General features: G+C 49.1%; 1 protein-coding gene across 1 annotated transcript; it reads right to left on the bottom strand.

The window, feature by feature from the left end:
* On the bottom strand, positions 1–13,340 carry LOC150067858 (uncharacterized). The gene is made up of 7 exons (XM_090329421.1): positions 13,191–13,340; positions 12,810–12,862; positions 11,893–11,953; positions 9,564–9,611; positions 6,229–6,355; positions 6,006–6,066; positions 1–4,764 (listed from the first exon to the last, which is right to left on the bottom strand). The coding sequence occupies exons 1-7, from the start codon at positions 13,338–13,340 to the stop codon at positions 2,994–2,996; spliced, it is 2,271 nt and encodes a 756-aa protein (XP_090185547.1). The 3' UTR covers positions 1–2,993.
* Positions 13,341–14,351: the final 1,011 nt, after the last annotated feature.

Here is a 14,351-nt window from a genome sequence, read left to right as displayed (position 1 = left end):
TGGAAAGACTTCTTGTATTTAAAGAAAACTTTTTTACAATATCCATACACAAAGCATTTTACAGCTTCAATGCAATCTCCATCAAAATGTCATTCTTTACAGAGAAAACAAAAACAAAACACCTGTAAATGTATATGGAACCAACAACAAAACCCTGACTTAGCCAAAGCCATTTTACACAAGACGGGAGGTAGTACACTACAAACTCACCAGAATCCAAACAGCAGAGAGACAGAAGCACTCCCACGGGCAGGAAGATCAGATCGTCCTGAGACCCACATATAGCAGCCGACTTTTTGTTTGAAAGTTAGCGAAAGCATGCATGCACTGGAGAAAGCAATCCTTCAACCCTGATCCGCTGTGGACAGGGCAGTAGTCCACGCCTCTAACCCTGGCACTGGTGAGGCTAAGGCAGAAGAACGATGGTGAGGGTGAACACAGCCTGGGCTAAGCAGCAAAGGTATCACAAGTTCAAAGTCTGAGGCAAGGTTTCATTTCAACATTATATAATTCGGCCTTCTATGAAACATCAGTACATAAGATGCTATTATTTATTGTCCATTAAATTAAAAGATCAAAACAGCAAGATATCAATTTTCAAACAAAAACAAAAACATCTGAATCTTTTATATTTAAGTGAGCTTGCCTCTACATATAAACAGGCAATTAAGGTATTACTCTCTTGATTTCAATACTTTGGTCTTAGTAGGGCACCAGTGACTCACCCTCTAATCCCAGCTACTCATGAGAGCAGCCTCTGAGAATAACTACGTGAAGCCAGCCCAGGCAGGGAAAGTAAGCACAAGTAAGCACAAGAAAGAGATGGAAGGGGAGCTGTGAATCAAGTGGTAGAGAGCCAGCCTTGAGCAAAAAGCTCAGGGACAGCAGCCCGCCCTGGGTTCAAGCACCAGGACGGGCATACATACATACCAAATAGTCAAAACTTAATACATTCTCCATTTTTGCTAACATAATGCTTTGCTAAACTGTCTCCAAGATGAATTATATGAATTTGGTCAAGAAACATAAAGGTCAAAGGGTTAATATACAAGATATAGTTACAATGCATACTTGTGCATCTTCTCTTAAATTATTCTATAACACCAATGAAGTTTTCAGTCTTCACATTATGGTCTATAAGCATCTGATTTTGCATGGCCCTTGAACTATTTTATAGAAATTTTTCTCAGTAGATCTCCATTTCAAAAATCTAGATACAATTATTTTCATCATTATTTTCCATTTAGCCAAAATGTTTCATCAAGGGGGGAGGGGAAGAAGACTGAGAAACTAACAATTTCTTATTCTACAAGGTGTTCAAGACACTTAGGTACCTCTTTTTAACACCTATGACTCTTTGGAGACAATGTCTATTAAAAAGGAAAAAATAGAAAATCTGGTTAAAATGTCATTTGCTGCCTAAAAAGATGTAATATATACATAAATACATAAACACATACACCAGCCAGTAGGAAAATGGCAAAACAAAAATCCCTTTCTCTGTTGCCTCTATTATCTTAAAATGAAGTACATTTAAACCTTTCTGATCTATTACAAATAAATACACTTCAATTGTTTAAGGATCCAACATAGTTCAAAATGAGGGAAAAAAAAAAAGCTCCTTAAAAAGGCATTTGCTTGTTGCATAAAGAAAAGTTAGGTCAACATTTAATTTCAAGAACAAAATTAAAAATTCCACTGTGGAGTTAATCTGGCAGTTGAGAAAACTAAAATTACAAAATATATAAATCTATTTAAATGGGGCATGAAGAAACATTTAAAATTTTCAAGGTACTTCCTTCCATTTGTCATTTCTGAGAGTCTCATTCTTTTGCATGGAAGAGCCCCAGTGGCTCAGCCTGGAATCCTAGCTACTCAGGAGGCGGAGAACTGAGAAAAGTGCTTTCAAGTCAATGCCAGGAAAACAAATCTGACACTCCCTCCAATTAAACAGCAAAAAGCCAAAAATTAAAAGCATGGCTCAAAATGTAGACTGCCAGTACTATTTAACAACAAAGATTCCATTGTGTGAAGTTCTTCCATAGCCTGTGTTAAATGCCCTCTTTATTTTGCGTACTTATCATTTTGATGACAAGGCAAGATTTTCTGCACAGGTTTCTGCGAGGTTTCTCAAGCCTCGATGCTCTCTCTGGATCTCGGCCTCAGTAGCTAGGATGACAGCTACAAGCCATTAGCGTCCATCTAATGATTCTACCATGAGATTCCATGAGCTTGAAAATCCTCGTTCATCTTCAAAGTGCTTGCTCACATTTACCACAACAGCTTACTGCATGGTGTTAGAGGGACAAGAACCTGGCCAGAGGAGGAACGTATCCTGTGTACATAGAGCTCAGGTGACGCGCGACACATGGCTCGGTGGCTGTAACAAAATACCTGACACAAGAAAGATTAAGGAACGAATTTATTTTTTCCCCGCTTTAAAAAAAATCCAGACAGTACCTTACTGCATCGCCCAAGCTGACCTCACCAGCTCCATGCTCCGGCCTGGGTCTGGGTGGATTTTGGTATGAGATTTCAGTCCACAGTCCGTGGCTCCGCTGACTCAAGGCTAGGTGAGATTACAGTGGGGCGAGACTCGTAAAGGACAAAAAACAGAGACAGAATGAAAACAGGGACCATGGTTCACGGCAAAACCCGAATACCCATACCTATACACCCACACAAATTTCTAGAATGACCACCAGCTACTGGAGCTCAGCTTCTAATCCAGCAGCGTGTGGATTGCATCTACAACCCAGGCTTTCCACAACATGTGCTCATATCTGAGCGCCACTTGGAGGGCAGATGGCTTTCTCTCACTTCTCCCACGGTGACTCAGTTCTCGGGTGCACACAGCTGTCACACCAAGGGCCAGTCCTCCCACTCAGCCCGCCCTCCGAGGAGGGGTGCACATGCACACTACGCCCCCTCCAGGGGGGAGGGGCAGCCAGCAGGCCTTCCTGGGGGAGGAAGGGGAAAAGGTGCTCGGGGGCTCAGGGCGCGGTCTGCTCTGTGCTGTGCGTGCGCTCGTGGCGGCGCAGGTGGCTCTTGTGGAAGAAGTCCTTGCCACACTGGGAGCACACGCAGGGCTTGTGCTCGCTGTGCGTGCGCTCGTGGCGGCGCAGGTCACCCAGGGAGAAGAAGGCCTTGCCGCACTGGTTGCAGGAAAAGGGCTTCTCGCCCGTGTGGATGCGGATGTGCACCTTGATGTAGCTGGCCGAGCTGAAGGCCTTCCCGCACTGCTTGCACACGAACGGCTTCTCCCCCGTGTGCGTCTGCTCATGCTTGCGGAAGTCGCTCCACGCTGAGAATGCCTTCCCACACTGGTTGCAGATGAACGGCCGCTCGCCCGTGTGCGTGCGCTCGTGGCGCTGTGCATCGCTCAGTGAGAAAAAGCCCTTCCCACACTGCTTGCACACGAACGGCTTCTCCCCAGTGTGGATCCGCTCGTGGACTTTCACGTAGCTCTTGGAGCTGAAGGCTTTCCCACACAGTTTGCACACGAAGCTCTTCTCAGCATTGTGCGTGAGCAAGTGCCGCCGCAGGTGGCTCACGTAGAAGAAGCCGATGCCGCACTGCTTGCACACGAAGGGCTTCTCCTCTGTGTGTGTGCGCTCGTGCACCTTGATGTAGCTGGACGAGCTAAAGCACTTGCCGCAGTACTTGCATATGAAGGGCTTGTCACCGCTGTGGGTCTGCTCGTGCCTCTGCACATCCCGGGTGGATGCGAAGGCCTTCCCGCACTGCTTGCACTCATATGGCTTCTCCCCGCTGTGCGTGCGCTCGTGCTTGCGCACATCACTCCACGAGTAGAAGGCTTTCCCGCACTGCTTGCAAGCGCATGGCTTCACGCCACTGTGCGTGCGTTCATGGGACTTGACGACCCGCAGTGAGTAGAAGGCTTTCCCGCACTGCTTACATTCGAAAGGCTTCTCCCCGGTGTGGATGCGCTCGTGGGCAATGCACGAGGTGGACTGGCTGAAGGTCTTGCCGCAGTGCTTGCACACGTAGGGCCGCACACCCATGTGGATGCGCTCGTGTCTCTGGAGGTAGATGGGGGAGCTGAAGCCCTTGCCACATTGCTCACACACGTAGCTCTTCTCACCACTGTGCGCGTGCACGTGCTTCTGAAGGTGGTTCAGGTAGAAGAAGCCCTTCCCACACTGCTGGCACACGTAGGGCTTCTCCCCGAAGTGCGTCCGCTCGTGGATCTTGATGTAGCTGGAGGAGCTGAATGCCTTCCCGCAGTACCTGCACACGAAAGGCTTGGCGCCCGTGTGCGTCTGCTCGTGCCGCTGCACATCCCGCAGTGACAGGAAATCCTTCCCACACAGCTTGCAGATGCACAGGTTCTCACCCGTGTGGATGCGCTCGTGCATCTTGAAGTAGCTGGCTGAGCTGAAGCCCTTCCCGCACTCCTTGCACATGTATGGCTTCTCCCCCGCCGACGCCCGCTCAGGAACCTCCAAGGCTCCCGGCTGGCTGAAGGCAGCCTCATACTCCTTGTATGCATGCGTGGCTTCGCCATAGCCTGGAGGCACATAGGGATTCTGCCCAGAGGAACTAGCGAAGGGCATGCTCATCGAGGAAGGGTCCACGACAACTTCTGTGTACTCACAGCCCTCACTCACATCCGCAACTGCACTCACGTCCACTGCGGCGGGAATAGGCATGTCCCCCGCATCGGAGGCAGAGGCGCTGACGAAGATGTCTTCAAATGGAATGACTTCCTTATGCTCAGAGAGCCCTTCCACAGCTTCCGTTCTGGAAGGGAGAAGCACAGTGTTGGCCTTGTGTGGTCAGATTACTCACCGTCACAAGGACTGGTTTCATTAATCATGAAGATGTGCTGTCATGGGGTTTCAGGATGTTCCTGAGCCACTCTTGAGCACTGGCACCACTCTGCGTGCAAGCACAGTGGCATGCTCTCCACGCTCAATCCACCTCAAATCCCTCACTCACACTGAGCGTGCCCACAACCAGAGTGGCGTCCCCTAAGCTTTTAAACAACTGGTGGGCGTAGAAGGAAGTGCATGCATTAACTATCACCAACCACCGCTTGTGGCACCATGCTAGCATTCCAAGTACTTCCAATATTTGAAAACCTTACGTCTATCATTTTCTGACACGGACACTCAACCTGAACATTCTTTGTTTTTTGTTGGTCCGGGGCTTGAACTCTGGGCCTAGGTGTTGCCTCTGAGGTCTTCAAATCAGAGCTACTGCCCTACCCCTTGAGCCACAGTGCCACTTCCTTGAATACATTCATGCATGCATGTATGTATTTATTTTGGTGACAGTGTTGGGACTCAAGAGACTAGGTGCTGCCCCTGATCTTCTTTTGCTCAAGACTAGCACTCCAACACTTGACCACAGCTCTGCATCTTTTTTTTTTTTTTGCCAGTCCTGGGCTTGAGCTCAGGGCCTGAGCACTGTCCTTGGACTTTCTCAAGGCTAGAGCTCTACCACTTGAGCCTCAGCACCACTTCCAGCTGTTTTCTATGCATGTGGTACCAAGGAATCAAACCTGGGTCTTCATGCATGCTAGGCAGGCACTTTAACCACTAGGCCACACTCCCGGCCCCTCTGCATCTTTTTTTTTTTTTTTTCAGTCCTGGGGCTTTCTCAAGGCTAGAGTTCTACCATTTGAGCCACAGCACCACTTCCAGCGTTTTCTATATATGTGGTATTCTAGAACCCAAGTTTTCATGCATGCTAGGCAAGCACTCTATCATTAAGCCAAACTCTTGGCTCCCACATCTGTTTCTTTGACTGTTTAGTAGAGATGACGCATCTCACAGGCCTTCATGCCCAGGTTAGCTTCAAACAGCAATCCTCAGATCTGAGCCTTAGTAGCTAGGAGTACAGGTGTGAGCCACAGTGCCCAGACTGCTCACTCTTCAGAGAAAACTTTATAAATGCAATTTGAACTTGAGTTTATTGTAATTAATACAGTCTTCTTGTTCTTAAATTCTACTTTTACTCTCCATTCTCTTAAAAATTACCTTAGATCCATTGACGAACTTTTGTACTCATCTTCCACACTCTGGTCTTCCTGCGTTTTTCCTAAAACCCAGAAAAGCATGATCAATATTACTACAGAAAAATGATTAGGGTTTAGGTAGGCTTATGGTATAATGGGACCCTTAGCTGAAAACATTAATAGCAGCACAGATGAGTAAGAGATACTCGTCCTCTCATGTAATAGGCGAGGGCAGGAATCCTTACCCACGGAGGCCAGGTTCCGGAAGGTCTCGCCCATCACGCTTCTGTACAGCTTCTGCTGGGCAGGGTCCAGCAAAGCCCACTCCTCCAGGGTGAAGTTGACAAACACATCGTCGAAGGTCACAGACTCCTGAAACATGACAAGGGCATTTCAAGGAGAAAGGATGAAATCATACTACTTGAGATACTTTCTAGATGTTTCCATGTCTCTGTCATGACATTCTTGTTCTGTCGTTAAGAGGAAATACTCATTAACAAGAAAGCAGAAGAGAGGTGATCTGCATGCTTTCACATCACTTCAAGTGCCTGCTGTCTACACCCCATGTCTCTTAAGAGCACGTCTCTAAGACTGTGTCACTGAGAGGTGATGAGTACAGCAAGGAAAGTTATGATCGCTGTCTAAGGATAGCAGGCCTACAAATGTTTATGTGCAAAGTTGCATGCTGCCTGACAACGGGAAGTTCTGTGAGATACTTCACTAGGCAAATTGTAAAGTGCCACTCAATGGTCCCAGTGAACAGGCTATTTTTTCTCTGACGTGAGACAGCAGGGTGCTGCTGGCACAGCCCTTGCCAAGAGAAGCTGATATTCACAAGATCCTGAATTTTGTTACTGTATTTTTTTTTTTTAAATAGTGGCTACGGCAGAAAGTCTAAAATAACCAGCCAAGGCAGGCTGACAGCAAGGCTCAAGTAGTAGGGCACCAGCTGAGCAAACAGAGATCCCAAAATGCTTTACATACAAAAATCCTTACCAAACAATAGGAGCTTCCATCTAACAAATGAGAACTACCGGCTAAAGCCCGGGACTGTGACTTAATGGTAGACTGCTTGCCTAGCACACACAATTTGCTGGGTACCACATACACAGAAAAAGCCAGAAGTGGTGCTGCGGCTCAAGTGGCAGAGTGCTAGCCTTGAGCAAACTGAAGTCCAACAACAGTGCTCAGGCCCGGAGTTCAAGCCCCAGGATTGGGAGGAGGGAAAAAAAACACATACATATATTCTTACATATGTATGTATAATGAATAGAGGGGGAGTAATTAACCAATCTTATGTTGGAGGCATAGTTCAGGTGGTAGAACACCAGCCAATAAGTAAATGTGCCACCAGATACCAAGTGCGGCTCCTGGTCTTGGGAAACAGAAGTAACAATAATGTAATAACAGAACTAAGGATGGCCCTCCATGGGCCAACCTCAACTGCCAGGCCCTTTCTGAACTCAGACTGTGAATGGCTCCCAGTTATCTAAATGAGAAATGAAAAGCAGGATATTCAATAGTTAGCCAAGAGAGAGCCATTATGAAGGAGGTGCCTGCCAGTGGGGGCTGCTGACCAGAAAGCACAACTAACAGCCTGAGCTAGAGCTCTGACAGTAGAAGGAGAAAGCCATCTCTATACTACCTAGTACTCCACACGGGTGCTGACACAAGCAGGGAAGGGTTTCCCAACCACCATGCAGTCTCCTGTAAAACAGGGTCACTGTGACAGGAGCTGGTGACTCACACCTGTAATCCTGTCTACTGGAGAGACAAGAGATCTGAGCAACAGAGTTCAAAGGCACCTGGGGCATCAAAGACCTTGAGAGTTTTTCTTTTTGGTCAGTGTAGGGCTTGAACTCTGGGTCTGGGCGCTGTCCCTGAGCTCATCAGCTCAAGGATATCACTCTACGACTTGAGCCACAGCACCACTCCGGATTTTTTGTCTCAGGTTCTTTTGTGCCTGGGCTGGCTTTGAACTTTGATCCTCAGATCTCAGCCTCCTGAGTAGCTAGGATGACACCAGTACCAGATCCTTGAGATTTTTTTTCACTTGTTTTAAAAATGTGTATTTTCGGGGCCGAGAGTTTGGCCTAGTGGTTAAAGTGCTCGCCTAGCATGCATGAAGACCCGGGTTCGATTCCTCGGTACCACATACATAGAAAAAGGCCAGAAGTGGTGCTGAGGCTCAAGTGGTAGAGCTCTAGCCTTGAGAAAGTCCAAGGACAGTGCTCAGGCCCTGGGCTCAAGCCCAGGACTGGCAAAAAAAAAAAAAAAAATGTGTATTTTCGTAAGTACCTGATACATATGTGCATGTATGTATATAAACATATGTACAATAATTAGTTTCCATACTTTCCTGGAGTGTTATGTAACAAGTGTCACCATTATTTTTCAAGGAAGGTTCTATTTCATTTTTTTCCAGTATTTCCTCACTCTCTTGGATCTTTGAGGTCTTGAGATTCTTATCTCCAATTTACCAACAAAAAAAGCCAGAAATGGAGATGTAACTAAAGGGGTAGCACACTCGAGGGACAGTGAACTCAACTACCAGTACTGAAAACAAAATAAGCAAGTCTTGGCCCAGGAATAGCTTCCCTCTCAAAAAAGCTACTAGGCATGCTCCCGGGGCTCCTGTCATAACTCAGGACCAAAACGGTGCCTTCTAGCAGAACCAAACAAGGAAAGAAATTATTCTGGTGAGGCCTGGCAGGCAGACTTCACCCATGGGCCTCTGAGCAGGCACACGCTCCTATTAGTCCTGACTGACACCTGTACGGATGGACTGAAGAGCTCTCCTTCAGAACAAAAAAGGTCATACGACTTAATAACAGGCCCCATTAAAACAACAACAAAAACCCAAGTTTGGATTAGCTCAAAACACTCGAAAGACAGTGCTGTGGTACCGTTTCCTGTCAGATAGTGCATGACCAGGATGTGGGTAGAAACTACCATCTGCATGCCACCAGGAGGCCCCAAGCCTCAGCAAAGGTGGGAAGAACCAACCAAATTCAAAGACCCAAGATTCAACTCAACCCTCATTGAACAATGCTTGGCAGGCCATTTCTTTTTTGTGTATGTCAGTCATAGGACTTGAACTCTGGGCCTGGGCGTTGTCCCTGAGCTCTTCAGCTCAAGGCTACAGCCCTACCCCTTGAGTCACAGTACCACTTCCAGTTTTTCAGTGGTTAATTGGATGTAAGAGTTGCACTGGGACCGCGAGTTTGGCCTAGTGGTTGAGTGCTTGCCTAGCATGCACGAAGACCTAGGTTCGATTCCTCGGTATCACATACATAGAAAAGGCCAGAGGTGGTGCTGTGGCTCAAGTGGTAGAGCTCTAACCTTGAGAAAGCTTAGTGCTCAGACCCTGAGCTAAAAAGCCCAGGACTGGCAAAAAAAAAAAAAAAAAAAAAAGAATCCCATGGTCTTTAGTGCCCGGGCTGTCTTTGAACCTCAATCCTCAGATCTCAGCCTCCTGAATAGCTAGGATGACAGGCGTGAGCCACCATGCCAGCTCAGGCAATTTCTTTAGTGACTTGTCCACCTGGAGGCTGAAGACCAAGCAAGATAGGTAACTCACCTGGGACAAATCCAATAGATTGTCAGAGAGCGGAGGCAAAGATTCTTCCTGCACCAAAGGAAGGGGGAGAATGTCAGGTCAGAGCAGGTCATGGATCCTGGCCACTCCTGCAGCCAGCTAGGTACAAGGAGTGGACAGTGGGTAAAGTGCATACTGAGTAAATTCCTTCTGTCCAGAAGCCAAAGGACACCCACTCCTGTGAGGCACTGAGGACCTGGAACTCCTTCCCCAGAGGATTGAGATAGCTACTCCTTGTCTTTAATGGTAACAGACTCTGGTTTCTAGTTTGGACTGATGGGCAGTTGTTTACTTTGCTGTGGAATAAAAAGGACCATGCTTTGACCCCACAGGGCCTCACTCAACACCCCCCCTCCAAGGCAGCCGCTCACTGCTGTGAGCACAGAGAACTGCAGTGGCTTTTGATCCGAGGGTCTGATCTGTGAGATCCCAGCAGATAGCAGCAGCTCCTTTGTCTCCATGACCAACTCCACTGGAAGGCTACTTCCTACCCCACATTCCACATCAGGGTCCCTCAGCTCAAAGAAGCCACAGAAAATGTACTACTTGAGGCTTTGGAGTCCAGCAGAAACCTCTTCTTCCACTATGCACTGATAGCTCCACACTGTGTGTGACTGGCCTTACTGTTGCAAAAGATACTAAGTTCCTCATTTGTTTTAAAATCACTACCTACAATCAGGAGAGCCTGAACATCACCCCCACTCATTTTCAAGAATAGCACTGGAATACTATGAGGAACAGGCAAGGCTCTGCAGCCTGCCCAGGAACATCATGCCCTCTCTTCAGGACTTGGAAAGGCCCAATTTGTACCAAAGAAAATAAACCTGTCAGTCAGGAGGGGATTCAATAACCAGTCAGATCCCCCATTTTTGTTTCTCACCCTCTGGCAGAAGGACTCCTGAGCAGCTCAAGGTGGCTGTTTTCTTTATGGTGTACTCAAGTGGGGCACTAACCGCTGCAACCTCAGGAAAGCAGCATGCCCCCATTCCTTTCACTTAGCAATCACTGCCAGGAGCCCCCCTGAAGACTGACCCAAGGAACATAGCCATGGTTAGCCGTCAGCCTTGAATCCCACCAGGGCGACTCTCCAATGGTAATGTAGCCTATCTTACCTTTCCAATCAACTGGGAGGGAAGGGGCTCTTTAGCCTAACCTCTTTGATGTGGATTATGCTCATGGAAACACCTAGATGTCCAGATCTATAATAACAATAATAATAATGATGACGATGACAATGACAGAAAACAATGCCAAAAGAGCGAATCTCTGGTGCAAGTTTCTTAACTGCTGTGACTTTGGGATAGGCCAGAGTCACTATAGAGCCAGCCTCTGTATGTGTAAGTCAGTGCAGTAGGCCAAGCTACTCACAGACCCAACAGGGAGATTCCTTTGCAAGTGTTGATTTTTTACCAACTACAACGGCCTCAGATCTATTCACAGAAGCTAGCGCTGGAACACAGGTGTTCCTGAAGGTAAAACATTATTTTCACATGAACAAGAAAGGTCCACGGATCATATGTAATCCAAGCCTTTGGTCTAGACGACTATGTATTGGTGGCAAGGTCCTGTTAAAAGATAAGCTCCTGAAATGGCTGTGGTCACTGTAATCCTCCGTCCAGTGTCCAGTTCCCTTGCTTTGGACCACACCTGCTTCGACTCCTTACTGACTTCATCAGGCGCCAGGTCACACTCCTAGAGGGATTTCAGCCTGTGCAGGAAGGGCTCAAGTCTTCCTAATTGACATCCATCCTGTGGGACAACAGTTCAGACAGCTGGTGACTGACCACCTCCCCCTCCTAGGGACACAGCAGGACAAGAGACTGGCTCCCTGACAGGTAAGATCTTCATCCCCATCTCGGCACTAAAGTAATTACAAAACCCAGGTGGCGGGAGCTCAGGCCTGTAATCCTAGCTACCCAGGAGGCTGAGATCTGAAGATAGAGACTCAAAGCCAGCCTGGGCAGGAAAGTGAGAGATACTTATCTCCACTCAGCTACCCTCAAAATGGTGGAAGTGGAGCTCTGACTCCACTGGTAGACTACTAGCCTTGAGCCAAAAAGAAACAAAACAAAATTTCACAAAACAAAACCAGAAGGTTCAATGCCCCTGCACTGAGTTCAAGTTCCAGAGTTAAAACTGAAGTTATGGTCAAAAAGAAACTGCAACAGTATCTGCACCTCCCCCCTCTGGTTTATCAGAATCTTGTTTCTCAGAAGTTGAGGCAGGTTAACTGTAAGGAAAGAATGCTGATACCAACCCCCTCTCCAAGCCTTCCCCCCCCAACCCATGGGTTCTATCTCCTCCCTAGTACCTCCGCGGCCACTCCTCCTTGGGGGTAATTAGTGATCAGTTTTCTGTTAAGACGTCTCTTCCTAGGGGTAGAAAAACTGCGGGTCAGTTCTAACCAAGCTGAGGCACCGCTGCGGCGGAAGCCAGGCCACTGCACCACAAACCCCTACTTATGCTTGCTCGCATAAGCGTTGCACCTCACTCATATAATTAAATCCAAGGGCGGGCGACCAGCGCAGATCCTTTTCCAAAAAATCTGCTTAGTCACCGGCCCTGCCTTTCCCCGACATCAGCCCACTGCCATTACCGTGAGCCCCTCCCGGACTCCAGGAGGCGAGGAAAACGGGCATTTTTCGTTAACTGCGGGGTTTGCTCCTGAGCTGCTCGGGCCGCCATTCCCCACAAGGGTGGGTTTTTCTATTCAACTCTTAGGCCTGCCGGGCGTCGGTAATCTCAAACTACCGGAGACGGAGAGATTAAGGGATCGAGGTTCAAAGCCAGCCTGGGGTGGGGGTGGGGCAGTGAAGCCCACGAACGTTTCTTTTTTTTTTTTTTCCTTTAAATCTCCAATGAGCCACCAGAGAGCAGGGGCTCCGGTGGCAAGCAGCAGCCGCAAGTGACAAGGCTCGGGGACGGCGCCCGGGCCCCAGGCCCCGCACTCGTCCTTTTTCCAGGGGCGAGGCCCTCGTGGGGCGGAGTCGCCCGGGGATCCGGGGTCGTGGCGCGGGGCCGGCTGGCGGGCGTCCCCCAAGGCGGCGGCCGCGCGGGCTGCAGGCGCCCGGGGAGGCCTCCGGAGGCCGACCGGGGGCCCAGCGGCGGCCGCGACCCGCGCGCGCCGGGGCGGTGGAAGCCCCGCCGGCGCCCGCCTCGGCGGCGTCCGGACCGTTCCTCACAGCATTATCGTCCCGGACTCTGGGAACCTCCGGACTCTACACTCACCATGTCGTAAGTCCGGGGTGTCCCAGCGCCCTCCCGACGGGGCCCCCCGCGACCTTTTCACGTCAAGCGACCACGGAAATCGAGCCGGCCGAGGAGGCCGCGCGACAACCGTTGTAGGGACGAGAAAATGGCGGCGGCGGAAAGGAAGGTCCGCCCACATGGAACCGCCCCTTCCTCCTAGCGGCGGAGGTGATTGGATGAGTGGACGGGATCGTTGCTTCCTCTGATTGGCTTCTTGGTCCTGAGCGACAGCCGGCGTGCCCCGCCCCCACACTTCCGGACGGAGCCGGAAGTGGCCGCCTTTCTCCTCGCTGTACACACACACACACACACACACACACACGCACGCACGCACGCACGCACGCACGCACACGCACTCACACTCACACCGCGCCAGGCATCGTTTGCGAGTGCAGAGTCGGCTCGGCGTGGTGTCACTGGATTTCCTCCTGGCTTTCCAGGGTGCAAAAGAAAACTTTCTACTCGGGAGGCTGAGATGGGAGTGTGGGGTTCCAGGACAATCAGCGCCATAGAACAGAACCACCCCAAACCGGAAGTGGCGCGGTGGCTCCAGTGGTGGAGGCGCAGGGACAGAGAAAGAAGGGAAGGGAGAAAAGAAAAGAAAGGAGGAGAACTTCTACTGTAGTCCCTGGCTTCTTCACTCCCCTTCCTTCTGGAGACAGAATCACAGAATCTGCTGGGGAACTCAGACTCAGTTACCCCCCCTCCCCCACCAAGGCCCCAGCCCAGGCCTGGGGAAGGGCAGAGGAGATCTGGCTCTGTTGGAGATCAGGATTGGAAGCCGTTGGTTTCAGGGCCCAGGCTTTCGCATACTTTCTCTCTTCCATCCCTTCTGCTGTGGCTCAAGTGGTAGAGTGCCAGCCTTGAGCAAAAGAAGCTCAGGGACAGTGCCCAGGCCCTGAGTTCAAGCCCCAGAAGTGACTAAAATTGAAAATAAAAGAAATGTGGGCCGGGAGCAGAGCCTAATGGTAGAGTGCCTGCCTAGCATGCGCGAAGCCCTGAGTTTGATCCTTGGTACAACATACTCAGAAAAAGCCAGAAGTGGTGCTATGGCTTATGTGGTTAGAGCGGTAGCATTGAGGGAAAGAAAAAAAAAAGTGTTCAAGGACAGTGCTTAAGCCCTGGCAAAAATAATAATATAAAGAAATGCACTTTTTTTTTCTTTTGTTTTTGCCAGTCCTGGGCTTTAGCTCAGGGCCTGAGCACTGTCCTTGGACTTTCTCAAAGTTAGAGCTCAACCACTTGAGCCTCAGCACCACTTCCAGCTTTTTTCTATGCATGTGGTACCGAGGAATCGAACCCAGGTCGTTGTGCATGCTAGGCAAGCACTCTACCACTAGGCTAAACTCCTGGCCCCAAAGAAATGCACTTTTTACCTGACTTTTGTAATGATGACCCCTTCTGAACATTACCTTTATAATAACTTTAAAAAAAAAAGGGGGGGAGGCTAGGGGCAGTGCTCAGGTCCTGAGTTTACTATGTGCATTTACTGTGTACTGTGTACACACAAAAATGCACACT

This window comes from Megascapheus bottae, chromosome 1 (genome assembly GCF_031878675.1).
Source record: "Megascapheus bottae isolate mThoBot1 chromosome 1, mThoBot2.hap1, whole genome shotgun sequence".
Lineage (NCBI taxonomy): Eukaryota > Metazoa > Chordata > Mammalia > Rodentia > Geomyidae > Megascapheus > Megascapheus bottae.
Note: the sequence above shows the minus strand (reverse complement) of the source record. Positions and strands in the feature narration are given on the sequence as shown.

What these genes read in the sequence shown, in the direction of transcription:
- LOC150067858 (XM_090329421.1), bottom strand. Translation starts at nt 13,340, where the DNA reads ATGGCGCTGATTGTCCTGGAACCCCACACTCCCATCTCAGCCTCCCGA. An exon ending in AAGGAGGAGTGGCCGCGGAG is followed by an intron (nt 9,612 to 11,892) that starts GTACTAGGGAGG and finishes CCTTTGGTGCAG; the next exon opens with GAAGAATCTTTGCCTCCGCT. An exon ending in ATCTATTGGATTTGTCCCAG is followed by an intron (nt 6,356 to 9,563) that starts GTGAGTTACCTA and finishes GTCATGTTTCAG; the next exon opens with GAGTCTGTGACCTTCGACGA.